Source organism: Arachis duranensis, chromosome 2, assembly GCF_000817695.3.
Source record: "Arachis duranensis cultivar V14167 chromosome 2, aradu.V14167.gnm2.J7QH, whole genome shotgun sequence".
In the NCBI taxonomy this organism is placed as follows: Eukaryota; Viridiplantae; Streptophyta; class Magnoliopsida; order Fabales; family Fabaceae; genus Arachis; species Arachis duranensis.
The window spans coordinates 13,842,839-13,857,817 of NC_029773.3; the positions used below are offsets into that span (position 1 = coordinate 13,842,839).

The 14,979-nt window shown below is 27.0% G+C and overlaps 1 protein-coding gene across 1 annotated transcript; it reads left to right on the forward strand.

Moving 5' to 3' along the window:
* Positions 1 to 6,051: 6,051 nt before the first annotated feature.
* Positions 6,052 to 7,205, forward strand: LOC107473655 (ethylene-responsive transcription factor 1B-like). Its single transcript, XM_016093238.3, has one exon. The coding sequence runs from the start codon at positions 6,203 to 6,205 to the stop codon at positions 7,103 to 7,105; it is 903 nt and encodes a 300-aa protein (XP_015948724.1). The 5' UTR covers positions 6,052 to 6,202; the 3' UTR covers positions 7,106 to 7,205.
* Positions 7,206 to 14,979: the final 7,774 nt, after the last annotated feature.

Below are 14,979 nucleotides of genomic sequence, written 5' to 3' on the forward strand. Positions count from 1 at the left end.
TCACACAAAATCTATTTCTATGGGTACAACGCTAATTTTTTTTATTTGATAGATATTTTTGTTAATGTTGACAAAATTTATAAATACAAAAAGTAATTTATTCTAAAAAAATTACTAAAAAAATTGCATAACTTTTTGAAAACAGATCGAATGTAACCTCTTATTTTTTTATGATTATCTATATTTATAACATATTTAATAATAAAAAAGAGCGAAATTTATATTTAGACATTTGTGTGATTAATACAAATTTGTGTTTAATTGATCATATGATAAATTCACACTATAGAAAAATAGAAAATTATTGCCGACATAGAATTTGGGATGGTTTCCGTCAAAAATAAAAGAAGAGAATTTTGACAAATTTTACTGATGGATTCAATAATCCGTATTTATAGTTTCATTAGTAAAATAAAATATTTTTGTATGAATTTAATACTGATGGGTCTACTAGTAAATATAATATTGATGGTCTTTAAGGTAGGGATTAATTTTTTTTTTGTTTTTAACCTTTTTTTGTATTTAATTTTTCTTTAAGATTTAACTTAATTTTAAAATCAAGAACGAAAATATTATTTTTCTTTCTTTCCCAAAATCAAGCAGAAGTAGAACCAAAACCAGAAATTTAAGCTGAACCAGAAATAGAAGCAACAACAACAACTAGAAGTAGAAGAACAACAACAATAATAAATAATAGAATCAAAATAACAACAACAAAAGCAACTAAAAGGGTAATGCTAGGTAGCCAAAAAATAATTACAATATAGAAATGTCATGTAAAAATTGCTATTCTCTTGATAAGCAAGTGATATACACCTCCTTATCACTTATCCTCCTTATCACCTATCATTTTGATGCATATTTAGAGTCATTAATGTTCTTTCCAAAATCAATTTCAGTTTCTCTCAAATCAAATCTCTAACATCTTTCAATCACATTATTATTCATTAGATGCAATAATTCTCTACAAAAATTATGAAAGTTAAATAATTAAAAAATTTTAACAACTTTTACTATACAACTTATATTTTACATATAGACTATTAAAAAATAAAAAATAAAAAATAAAATATAAACAAAAATTTAAAAATAATTATTAACTCGTCATATTAAAATCAATAAATAAGCATACATATGAATATTAAAAAAATATTAAAATAATTAAAATTACGACCTACTAGTTCACATATGAGGTAATTTGAAGAATACAATAAGACGTATAGTTTAAAATATGATAATATTAATTATAAAAATTTATTAACTATAGACATCAAAAGTATGAAATTATGAATATTATGAGTATAAATTATGGATGTTATTAATATGAAATTATAGATGTTATGTGGATAAAGTTATGGATGTTAAATTTTGGTTACCAAATTTTTTCTGTAATTTTAAGTGCTAATTTCGTTTTATTATATATGTTAACGTGGATGTTAACTTCATGTAATTATGGATGTTATTCATATAAACTAATTGATTGCATAAAATATGAACTTTACACAAATATTATGCATATAACTAAAAAAAATTAGTGAGCAAAATCAAAAGATTTAAATACCAATTACCAAAAGAAAGTTTAAATATTAAAAAAATGCTTCTTATTTTAGCGATCAACATTATAAAACTATTTTAAAAAATTAAAGGTGTACATTTTAAATATATATAAAAATTGAAGGTATACATTTGAAGGTAAACATTTGAAACATATATAAAATGGTATACAAAACATTCTTCTAAAATAATTATTGGTTTTTCAGTTTTTAGTCTTTATAAAAATTAAATTAGGTTTTTTACTAATAAGAGATCCAAAGATATAATTAAGAATACTACAAATAAAAATTTGAAAAAAAGATATAAAAATAAATCAAAGGTAAAAGTATATCATTCACATGTTACGAAAATAATTTTAAATGCTTCTATTTTCATAAAATTATTTTTAAAAATTAAAAAATATAACAAAAATAATAAAAAAATTTACTTTTTTAGACATAAATAGCAAACAAATAATGATAAAAAATGTTACGCATATAATTAAAGTGTTAAAAAATACATAAAAAATAATCCAGGCTATTACCATACCTCATCAAAGCACCTTCTACCATAGGTACTGTATTAAGGTCGAAATCAATTGCCATACAAATTATAATGATAACAATAATTTCATGTAAAATTTCTTAGTTGATACACTATTGTGCTTGCAATGGTGTTATTCTTGTGATTTTTGAATGAATATGATTGAATTAACATAGGATAAGTTTCATGTTTCATATCTCCAATAATTGATGATAAATATTAAATACCATAACGGACAAAGAATCAATTGCAATTATTTAATGTAATTGATATTATAATTATCGTTTTTAAATATAATTATTAATCTTTATTGTATTTTTATATATATAAATCAAATTATAAAAAGGAATATTAATTATTGATTACAATAATGCCTAATAAAAACTGATATGATTTTATAATTAATATCATTAATAAGTAGATTTGATAAGAACGGTGATAAGTAGAATGATAAGAGAGTGGGATAAAAAATAAAACTGATATTAAATGATATAAATGAAGTGAATTATGGAAAGTTTTGGCTAATTATGGCTGAAATATTTTGGTTACCAAACTTTTTCCCAACTAAAAATAGAAGAACAACAACAACAAAGATTGATGGGGTTCCATAATGGTGGTTCTGATCGAAAATTAAGAGGAAAAGTGCAAACCCGAAAGAGAATTCGTCCATAAGAGTGAATGAGAAATTGAGAGGAGAAGTGCAAATCCAAAAGAGAATTCGTCCATAAGAGTGTTGCCAACACAAGTGGCATCGTTGCTGAGCAGAGTGGTGACAACAAGGGCGGTAATCTCAACTTGAAGGTGCATCTTCTTCTAATCAGGGTTCCCAAATCCCGTCACGTTCCCCTTCACAAGAAATCTGAAGAATCATTCAATTCAACGAAGCAGATAAAAAAACGCTTATGGAAGCAAGGAATATACAAAATACAATTAGGAACATGTCCTTCACTACAAAGGTTAGGCCACATAGCATTTGGTTGCACGCGCCAGGGAAAGAAAAAGGCTCAAAACGCTGCATAAAGGCACCGTACAACTCCTTATCGGGAGAGCTGGAATTCTCTGCCTCCACCGTCTATGGCGAGTTTCAGTGACAATAAGGACGGCGGTGGTAAGGCTAAGGCTGACGAGAAGCCAGCGTTTGGGGTTAAAAACATTGCACTTTAGAAGATTGAGGGCTTTGGACATGATGCAGAAAATAGAGAAAATAAAAGGTGGTGGTTGGCGGTTGAGAAAGCAGCGGCTACCGCTAGCCCTTCCCCTTCCCTTCTCCATCTTCTCTTCCCCTTCTTCTTCCCTGAAACCCCCCTCCCCCGCCTGACGTGATTTCCTTCCCCATTCCCCTTAACCCGATTTTAAAATTAAATTAAATCTTAAAGACAATTTTGTAAAAAAAAAAATTGAAGACAAAAAAAAATTTCAATCCCTGTTTTAGAGATTAAACTTATACTTAACCCTAAAAAATCTATCAATAAATTCGTCTTTTCTAGCAATATATATGAACATTTTACCAATTTTATTTAAAAAAAATCTCACTTAAAAATTCTAAAAATATAGATTTTTATCTATTTCTATAATTTTATTTTTATTTTAATTATAATTAAATATAAGGTGCATTAAGGATTCTTCTTGATGAGACGCAATGCTTAAATTAAATGTAGTAGTAGATAACGCTCACACTCATCAGTAGCCAGTGAAATTGGAATGTAGTGTATATATATGACAAAGGCATCAATATATATATATATATATATGGAAAATTGATTGAGAGTGACACTCATGACACCTACTCATCACACAATGCACTTGGCTTATATGTGAAGTTTCGTTTTGGATATGAATAGTGAAATTGATATAATAATGAATAATGAATAATGAATAATGGATGAATGAAGTTTTTTATTTCATAGCATTATTTTAATTTCGTCCCCTTTTGGGGTAGTCGCCACCCTGTTATTGGTCCAATTTCTAGACTTCTAGTTTCTTTACAATATGGCAGTTGCCCACGTTTCCTTTGTTTCTTTGACTCACGTGCCTATTATAATTATATTTCAACATATAATAATAATACTCACTTGAATTTCATTGAAACATTGAACTATCAAAAATGTTATAAAAATATTTTTGTTTTGAACTTGTTGGGTTTAGAAAATGTCTCTTTTCAACATATAACCGAATTTAGGAGAAATAATTTACAGTTAGAAAATCTTTTTTTTCTTACAGTATTTATTAATTTAATAGATCAAAAATTAATTTATTATAAATCAAAATTTTATTTAAAAATTTATTATTAGTTAATAAATTACTATTTAAAGATTCATTCTAATTAAATTCACAATTATTTAAACAAAAGAATGAACTAATCACTCGACCAATCAAAATTAATTAAAAAATCTCATTTTAGATAATATTATATCTCTAGCAGCAGTCTTTTTTTTTTTTGAGTTTATATAAATTTTAGAAGTCAATAATATTTTAATTTTAGACCTTTTAATCATATGATATTATATCATAAAATTACTTATTTTAAAAAGTTTAAAGTAATAAAAAAAATATACATAAATAATTATATCTCTAACAATCAAAAATCTCTTATTTGATACATACAATTAATTTTAGGCCTTAAATTTAATAATAAGTTTGGTAACTAACTTAAATTCGTCGAGGGATCAAATTACTCGTCCGCTTAACTAAATGTCGAGAGTTCGAATCCCACTTTTAAATAGAACTCATATTTATAACACATTAATCCTTGACTTGATGAGTTGTGAAATACTATGGAAAAACAAAAATAATAAATTTGCATTGGTCACCTATGTTATATATTTATTGGAATTATTTATAAACTACGTTTTCAACTTCTTTGAACATTTGTTAAGATATTTGCATATTATTATTTATCAAAGTGAGGACTTTCATATTGACAATGAGAATAATTAAGCTTCAAATTTTGTAAATTAAGAGAACATTTTTTATCACTTATTACTTATCACTTATACCAACTATTTTTAACTTATATAATAAAAAGAGTATTGTTATTGGTACTTTCAATTAATCCAAATTTGACCCCCCAAAATAGTTTTCATATTATGTGTGTTTATATGTGTATTTTTTTAATATCTTAATAGTAAAGTATTGTTTTAGACTCTAATTTTTGGATTAAATTTTAATTTCATTTCAAATATTTAAAACGTCTTATTTTTATTTGAAACGTTTTATTTTATTTTATTTTTTGTTCTTTAGTTAATTTTTTTTAAATATTTTTTCTTTTATTATGAATTTTTTTTCAAAATAATGATAAAATCGTAATCGTAATGGTCATAATAGTTGTTTTAATGATTTGAGAACTATCAATGACATAATAAAATAATAATAATAATAGAAAAAACATTTTTAAAAAAAAATTAATTTTGAACATAAAATTAAAATAGGACGATATAAAACATTGTGAAATTAAATATAACGTTTTAAAAATTAAAAACAAAATTAAAATTTAATCTAAATATTAAAAACTAAAACAATTTATCATACTCCTAATTTTTTTAAAAGAAGAAAAGTATGAAATAAAAGAGGGAGCCGGGAAGGAGAAGAGAAAAGGGAAACAAATAGTTTTGTTTTTTATTTTTAATAAAGAGACTAGCAGAATTTAATTCGAACCTTGTTGCCACTAATAAAAAATAAATATATTTGCCACCCTAGTTACTTTTTGACATTTTATATTGAGGCTCTATAGGTTGACCGTTTAACAGTACATACAATGATACAATCTAAGGTTTCATAAAATAAGGAAAGACATGCATCCTCCTTGCCCAATAATCCCAGCATTACTTTATTTTCCTACTTTATTAATTTTTTTTTTTTAAATAAAAAAGGAAAAAAAATCACCAATTGTTTTATGAATCCAATGTCTTGGGTCCTTCTGTTGTTTTCTTCCCAAACTGGTATATAAGGCAAGAACCTTAGATCTTTTTCTTCAATTCATCACATCATAAAAGCATACACAATTATTGTAGTAGCAATAGTGGTTACAAAATCATAGCACACACAAAAAGAAGAAAACACAACACAAACTCATCTCAATTTAGTGTATATTCAACTTTTTGTTTTTTGGTTCCAATAATCAAGAAAAATGGATTTTGATCCTTCTTCTTTGTTCCAACAACAAAACACTACTACTCACTACTACTCTTCATCAAATCCCTCTTTTTCTTCTTCTTATTCTTCTTTATTAGATCCTTATAATTACCCTTTAGAAGACTTATTGTGTTTCTTCAATTATGAAGAAGATAACAACAATAATGTTAACAGCAACAACAACAACCTTATTTTTCCCTTCAACGAAATCAAGGAATCTTCATCTTCCTATGATGATTCTTCCAACAATGAAGGATCTCAAGGAAGCAACAATGAATCAACATCATCATCATCACAAGAAGTCTCATCTCAAGGCCAATTATTACCGCCGGTATCGCCGCCGCCGCCGCCGCCGCCATCAACAACAACAACAAAGACTACAACAACAAAATTACCATTATACCCTCCAAGGGAAAACAAGGAGAAAAGGCCCTACAGAGGAGTAAGGAGAAGGCCATGGGGTAAATTTGCAGCTGAGATTAGAGACTCAACAAGGAATGGTGTTAGGGTTTGGATTGGAACATTTGACACAGCTGAAGCTGCAGCTTTGGCTTATGACCAAGCTGCGTTGACCACAAGAGGTTCCATGGCAGTTCTTAATTTCCCTGAAGAAATTGTTAGGGAATCACTCAAGGACATTATGGTAAATACCAACAACAATAATAAGGAAGAAGGCTCTTCTCCTGTTTTAGCACTCAAGAGAAAACATACAATGAGAAAAAAGTCAAAGTCAAAGTCAAAGTCAAAGGTGATGATTAGTAATAGCAACAATAACACCAACAACAATAGCAATAAGAAGGCCAAAAGGGATGATGATGTTTTGGTGTTGGAGGATTTGGGTTCTGAGTATCTTGAACAGCTTCTGAGTTTGACTTCTTCTGAAGGCATTATTTGCTAGCAGCTATATAGTATATAATAATGTGTTATTAGTTTAATTAAAATGTTTTTTTTTTCATTTATTATTTTAACCTTTTCTGATTCTTTCATTACTTTGTTAATGCTTTGCATTCTGGAATTCCCTTCTCTCTGTTCTTCATTTCCTTTATTTTGAAGGTTTTCTTTGAATTGTCAATAATAAAAAAAAGGAGAGAGAACCCAATTGTATAAAAGAAATATTCCTTTAAGGAAATTTTAGTTCATAATAATATTTTTTGAAAAAATAAAGAAACTTATTGTTGAAATTTCAAATGCAAACAATGTGGATTTTTTTATAATGAGTTCTATACTAATTAAATAAATTACAGTATATAGTTTAAGCAAGAATTAGACAAATACTTACAAATTGAAGAAACAACTAGTATCCTTGTATTCAATTAGACCAATTCTACAGTCTTCTCAATTCTTAGATTTATCAAGTTTTCAAATTGTGCACCAATTTAATTGTGCAAGTATAATTACCTTAAAATTAATGAACAAGATTAATCAACAAAATAAGCATTTTCTCCTATATTAGTAGTACTAGTTTGTGCAAGAATTTGATTAATAGTTACAAAACTTCATTACCATTGAGTTTAGGAAACTAAAATAAAAATGATTTTGATATAAATCGAAAATATTATAGATAAAATTTTTACATTAAAAATATTAAACAAATTACAAACACTAAAGATAAAAAACATTCTTTACTTGTTTATGGTTGACATTCTTTCTTGTATTCTAACCATCCCACCAAACCCTAGTCATATTCAACAATTTTGTGCCATGTATGTAGTTTCCTTTTCCTTTTAAGATGTAATTTTATTCGTTTGTATATTATATTGTCTATTTGTCAATGTAAGTACGTATTTTAATTTATACCATTCCAATTACATATATAATAATATTATTGCATATATGAATTTTGACTTAGTTACGTACTTATCATAAAAACTAAATATCTTCAATGCTATAATAATATATAACTAATTAAACATTAAGTGGGAAATCTTAAAAAATAAAATGACAAATTGTTGACCAGTAACCTGCCATAACAACAGGACTGCTTCAATTCTAATGGGGATTAAAATGCGTATATATCTATTTATAATTATGTTATTTATACATTAAAATTAATTATTAATATAAAATATATTTAAAATAAATTATATAACAGTTCAGACTATCTGCTAGTATGATATTGTTCGCTTTGGCACACAAAGTCTCACGATTTTTTTTTTGTCTATAGGTTTTACGGTTTTGTCTTTGATGATAGGATGATAGCCGAAACCTCCAGAAAAAAGTATCCACATCCTTATAAGGTGTTCCTCTCCCCAACTGATGTGGGTCCTTATAATTCACCCCTCTAAGGGAGTCTAGCGTCCTCGCTGGCACATCGATCTGAATTATGGTTCTTAACAGTCCAGACCACCCACTAGTACGACATTGTCCGTTTTGACATACAAAATCTCACAATTTTGTTTTTGACAATAGGAATGATATCTGAAATCTGCCACATTCACTCGTCAAAACGCATCATGTTAGAGAGAGATATCCACACTCTTATAACGCATGTTTCGTTTTCTTTCCCAACCGATGTGAGACTTTACAAACTAAATAATACACGTAAATATATATTGACAAATTTTAATAACTGAATTTAATATACAAATAATACTTTTAATCTATCTATATTTTTTTAAACTAACAAATTATTGTGTTAAAAATATCATTAATAATAATTTAAGAGAGAATGAAGGGTTATGAACTAGATAACAACAATTGATTGAAAGGATAAATATTTATTAACAGCTATTATTACAATAAAAATCAAGTGCGAAATTTAAGTCCTAAAATTTGGGACAATAAATAATATGATTTTAAAAAAAATATTTAATATTTTTTATAAAAAATACTAAGCAGTTAAATTAAACAATATTTTAACTAAATTCAATCAAATTAATCTGCTTCTTCTTTTTTTCTCTTTTTATTTTTTTTCATTTTCTTTTTTTTTTCTACTTCTTCTCTTTTTTTTAGTTTAGTTTATTTTTTTTCTTTATTTTTATTCTTTTCTCTTTTATTATCATCATCGTCATCACTATTTTTTCTTTTTTTTCATCTCTTTCTCCTTCTCACCTACTTCTTTTTTTATATATATTCAATAAAATTATAAAGTACAAAAATTTTAGTACATAATACAAAAATATTTTAAAAATTATATATTTAAAATATTGACTCACCTAACTAATAAAATATGAGCTATTCACCTGGTTTGTGTTAGTTGGTAGGGTCAATACTAAGAAAAGATTGATTAAATTGGGTATTATTGATCACAAGGATATAATTTGTATTTTATGTAAAAAAAAAATTGAGAATGATTTCTACTTATTCATTGGCTGTGAGTTCACGTGACAGGTATGGTGTACTTAGATATATACCTATAATAAATTTTGGTCTATTTCAGGAACCATTAAACAACACTTTGAGAGTTGGATATGAGCTCCTGTAAGAAAAGTCGAACGTAACAGGTGGCTGATTGATTTTTTTGCTATTATTTAAAATACGTGGTTGGAAAGGAATGTCAGAATTTTCAAAAATCAAGAAACATGCGTTGTGGAAGTTATTACCAAATCGATTAGGAGCTACAAAGAGTGGGTTGGCTTTGTTCAGTCTAGTTGTTGATGGCAATGTCGGAGATAACTTCCGTTTTTTGTTTAGTGTTTATATTGTAACTCTAGACTCTCTAAATACTCCACCTTATTATGTTGAGCTTCTTATTTCAAAAAAAAAAAACTAATAAAATATATTTATAACAAAAATTCATGTATTATATCCAAAAAAATCCTCTATTTTATCGAATAGAACAACAATTGATATTTATTAGAATATTATATAAGAAACTTGACCACTTTAATTCAAATCAATCTAAGATTTTATCAATAAGGAATAAAGATCTGGCAATTTATTTTCCAATAATTTTAGTCCAATGAAAAACTAACATATATACTACTTTAATCGACATATTACGTTGACCTAAACTAATATAACTCCCATTTATCAGTCACATCTCTAGTTCTAATTAATTGTATACTGCACTTTATCATTAGGAAATTAGCAATTACGACTACATGTGTGAAACATGTACGTCTGAAAAATGAAACAGTAGATTATTCGGTCTACTATATCAGTATTATATTGTTATAATGATCTTAGATATATACTTGATAGTTGTGTGTTAATATACACCTTTATAGGTATTAATTTTTTTATTTATTAAATATGTAAAATAATAATAAATATAAGATGAAATTAGTCTAAATGACAGATACTATAAAGAGTAAACTAAAATTAAGAAGTCCAATTTATTTTAATTCCAGTCTGAATTCTAAGACACTGTTTGATTTAAGAAAATATGTTTTTAAGAACTATGTGAAAAAAAAAATTTCTATCTTTACTTTGTGTTTTAGATTTTTTTTTATTTACAAAATTAAAAAATAAAATAAAAAACTTAACAGAAATTATTTTTAATATGAAAATGAAGATAATATTTTGGTTTAATATTGACATTTGAAGTGTATTACATTATTGTAAAAATATTCAACACACAAGAACGTGCTAGCTGGAATGTTGCCACATGTTTAACACGCTTTTTCACATATTGACTTCTCACCTACAAAATCCATTCATATATAATTATACTAAATAATTCCATTTCTAACAAAAACACTAATAGTTTTTCTATATAAAAAAATTAGCCTACATGAGTACATAACTTGGCTTGGAAGTTTTTTTAGGGAGAAGTAAGAAAATGAAGTTTTGGAACTGAGGCCAGAAAATATTTGGGCTTAGAAGTTGACCCATTGTTATGATAGGCTCACCAAGCAATGCTTCGGGGGGAAATCTATGAAGCTGATCCAAAATAGAAGCACCGGTTCTTTCTTTATTGGGCTATTGGGAAGTTTGAACTATGCAGTATTTTTGGACGGCCTTGATTTCTTTTCTTATGTTATTGTCCAAAACAAGACAGAAAAGAAAAAGTATAAGGAACTAAAAGCTTATCAGCCAAAAACTAAATAAAACTACATTAATTTATATCAATAATTAATTAATTTTAAATTTTTTAAATTTAAAATTTAAAAAATTTTAAATTGATTAAGTAAACCTAATTAAAACCTATAAAAATCTTCCTCTTTTTTCTCACATTAACCTATCCACTTCCAACAATCACAAATTCGAAAAATATATAAAAAAACATCCATTTAATATGAAAAAGAAACATTCTAATACTTAGTAGAAGAAACATCCATATATATTAACTCGTAGAGATTTTGAATTCATCCAAAGGTATTTGGCTGGATTTTGGCTGATATGCTTTTGGTTCCCTAGCTTTACTCGACAGAAAAATAATTTGGTAAAGTACTATTCTTCTTATACCAAAAAAAAAAGTAGTGTTCTTCTTTCTTATGTTTTTACATTTGAAAAAAAAGCTATTTTATTATGGTTAACAATTAATAAAAACTAAACAACATAAATTAGGCTTTATTTTTTAGTCGACAATTTATTTTATTTAATTTCCATTTTCTTAACTATAGTTTTTTTTAATAAAAACCAATTTATTAAAAATTTGTTTTTGTAGTTCAGTCCCATTTTGAACCAAATAGCACTATCAATTTCAGTAACAACTGCAGTGATAAAGTTAAAAAACTTACGGTGCCAATAAAATCGTGTTTTTTTGCATATCATACAATGTGCAGCACATATGAAAAATTTAAACTTGAAATTTAAACTTTGAAGAATTCAGTCTAAAAAAATAACTTTATACAACTAAAATTATATGATAAGTAGTCTCAAATTATCTTTTTCTACATATACTAGTAAAATTTAAGGAGCTATTGAGTTAAAAATTTCTTCTTTTCGGATCAAACATGACCTGGTACAATAAAACATAAATTGAAAGATGGTTAGATTTTTGGATTAGAATGAAGGACTAATTTGAAAGTAGAGAAGGCAAATCGATTATTTTTTCACTACAAAAATAAGAATCATTTATGGAATATAAAATCACAAAAATTTCTCAGTTAAAAAAAATGGCAAACTATGTGCAGTGATGATTTTTCCATTTCAGTTTAGGAGAAACGATGAAAACGACGAAAAAATGACTCATCTTCGTTTTGAGAATGAAGAGATGAAGTTGTGATAGACTTGTCACGGTGATGATGATACCGCCGTGGCATTGTGGACGACGAGGATGAAGCTTCGATGACGTTGGTGATAAGGACGGAAAAATTGGGAAGAAGACAAGAGATGGTTTTCATATTTGAAAAAAAGTGAAATTGAAAATTTTGCTTTCTCTGATAAGTAAAAGGCAAATCTATAATTATACCATTATTTGCTCTTTCACCATCAGTTTTCATCTCATGGAGGACGAGAAAAGTTTTGGATGGACCTTAGACTACTTTTTTCTTTTTCTCTTAATTTTTCATGGTCATCTAAACAATGAAATTTTTTATTTTTCACCCATTTTTTTATATTTTCTTTTCCCTCGTATTCCTTTGAACTAAACACTGTGTAAATGTATTTTTTCTTTAAATTACACATTCAACTTCTCACATCTTCTCTCTTTTTTCTTTTACATTTTATTCTTTCTCAAACAACTTTTTTCTCTATTCTTTTTTTACGTTTCTTTCCTTTTTTGTTATTTTCTAGAAATTTTATGAAAAAGAATAAAAATGAGAGAAAAAATAAAGAAGTAGTATCTAAAAGCTATCAGAGTAATAAATGAAAGAGAGCAAAAAAAGCAAAAAATCAGAAAGAGAGAAGTGAATACTAGGGAGTACTGGCTATTGTATTTGAGATAATAAATTGAACCATAGAACCGAGCTACAATGTCTCTCTTATATTATTTATAGACACAGATTAAAATTTTCTATAATATAACTAATTCAGCTGATTCAGCAGAGGCTTAACAGCACTAATAGACACTAACAACAATTCTTAACAACCTAACAGTTATGTGTAACTAACTTTCTCTTACTCATTCTCTCCTTCATTCTCCCTCAAACTCAAGGATGCTATTTAAAATTTTGCACCTTGAGTTTGGCCATTGAGTCAAGAAAAATAGCTGAGGGTAATGCCTTGGTGAGTGTATCAGCAATCTGGACCGAACTAGGTACATGACTGACTCAAATCACATTCTTCATAAAATAGCCATGCACAAAATGTAAATCAATCTCAAAGTGCTTAGAATTTGAGTGCAAGATAGGATTGGCTACCAAGAGAACTGCACTTTGATTGTTACAATAGATTTTGATAAAAATGCATCTTATTCAAAATCTGAACCTGCTTCAAACAACTCTGGTTTGGGTTACATCTCTAATAATGAGGCCATTTTTAGAAAACTCTTCTTTCACAAAAGAGTCTCACGTCCTAGAAACTCATTTGTGTTAAGAAATTCTGATTTAAAATTTTTTACAAAGAAGAGGTACAAATGTTAGAGATGGATCTTTCAAAAGAGATGCACTATTTTCAAATACCAGAAAATTCAAATCTTTTAGTCACTATCAGCATCATACCTTTAATTGTTTTCAGCAACATGCTCACACACATCACTGTTTTAATTGCAATAAATCTAGTCACTCATCTTCTCAATGCTTTATTGACAAAAGAAGAGTAGGAAACAAAATATACAAAGTTATTTGTGATTTTAATATACTTGGACAACCAAGAAAGGTTCACTTCAAAGAATCCAAATTAGTTTGGATACCTAAGGTCACTTAAAAGATTTGTGTAGTTTTGCTTAGCATCCAAGAAGAAGAAAGACATGTGATACTTGAATAGGGGATGTTCTAGACACATAAACGAAAAGTCCACTTTCTTCATCAAGCGTGATAAATTCTATGGAAGCTTTGTAACTTTCGGTGACAATAGTAAATGAAAAATTGTAGGTGTAGGTAAGGTTGGTAAGAATTTCTCAACTTTTTTTTTTTTGTCAAGAATTTCTCAACTTTCATTGATGTTGTATTTTGAGTTGATGGGTCAAAACACAATCTTCTAGACATTATCCAATTGTGTGATTTATATTGTTTGGCTATTTTCAAGAAATTGGAATGCTTGGTTATGTGAGAAAAATATGGTAAAATTTTGTTTGAAGTTTAAAGATGCAATAATATGTATGGACTAACCTTAGAGGAGCTAAAAGAACAAAATGTATCTTGTTTTACTTCTATGAAATTTAAGAAATGGTTACGGCATAAGAAATTAGAACATACAAGCATGCTTCGAGTTTCTAAACTTGTGGAAAAGAATCTAATTAGAGGTCTTCCTAAAATAAGATTTGACAAAAACATCACTTGTAATGCTTGTCAAGTGGGTAAACAAAAAAATTTTTTTCTTTCACACCTAAGGATGACATCTCAACCAAAAGACCATTAGAAATGCTATATATTGATCTTTTTGGTCCTACAAAGACTCAAAGTCTTGATGTTAAGCACTATAGCCTAGTGGTGTTTGATGACTATACTTAATTTGGATAGATTCTTTTCTTGGCTCATAAAAATGTCTTTCTTACTTTTTCAACTCTATGCAAAAAAAATTCAAAATAAATTTTTTTGAAAATTATTTCCTTAAGAAGTGATCATGGAAATGAGTTTAAAAATAAACACTTTGATGAATTTAGTATTTCATATAATTTTTCATGTTCTAGAATACTTCAATAAAATAGAGTTGTTGAAAGGAGAAATTGAGACTTTCAAGAAATGACTAGGGCTATGTTTTTGTGAAAATGAAATTCCAAAATTCTTTTGGACTGAAGTTATATTTTAAACTAAATCATCATTAGAAAAGTTTTAAAGAAAACAC

What these genes read in the sequence shown, in the direction of transcription:
- LOC107473655 (XM_016093238.3), top strand. Translation starts at nt 6,203, where the DNA reads ATGGATTTTGATCCTTCTTCTTTGTTCCAACAACAAAACACTACTACT.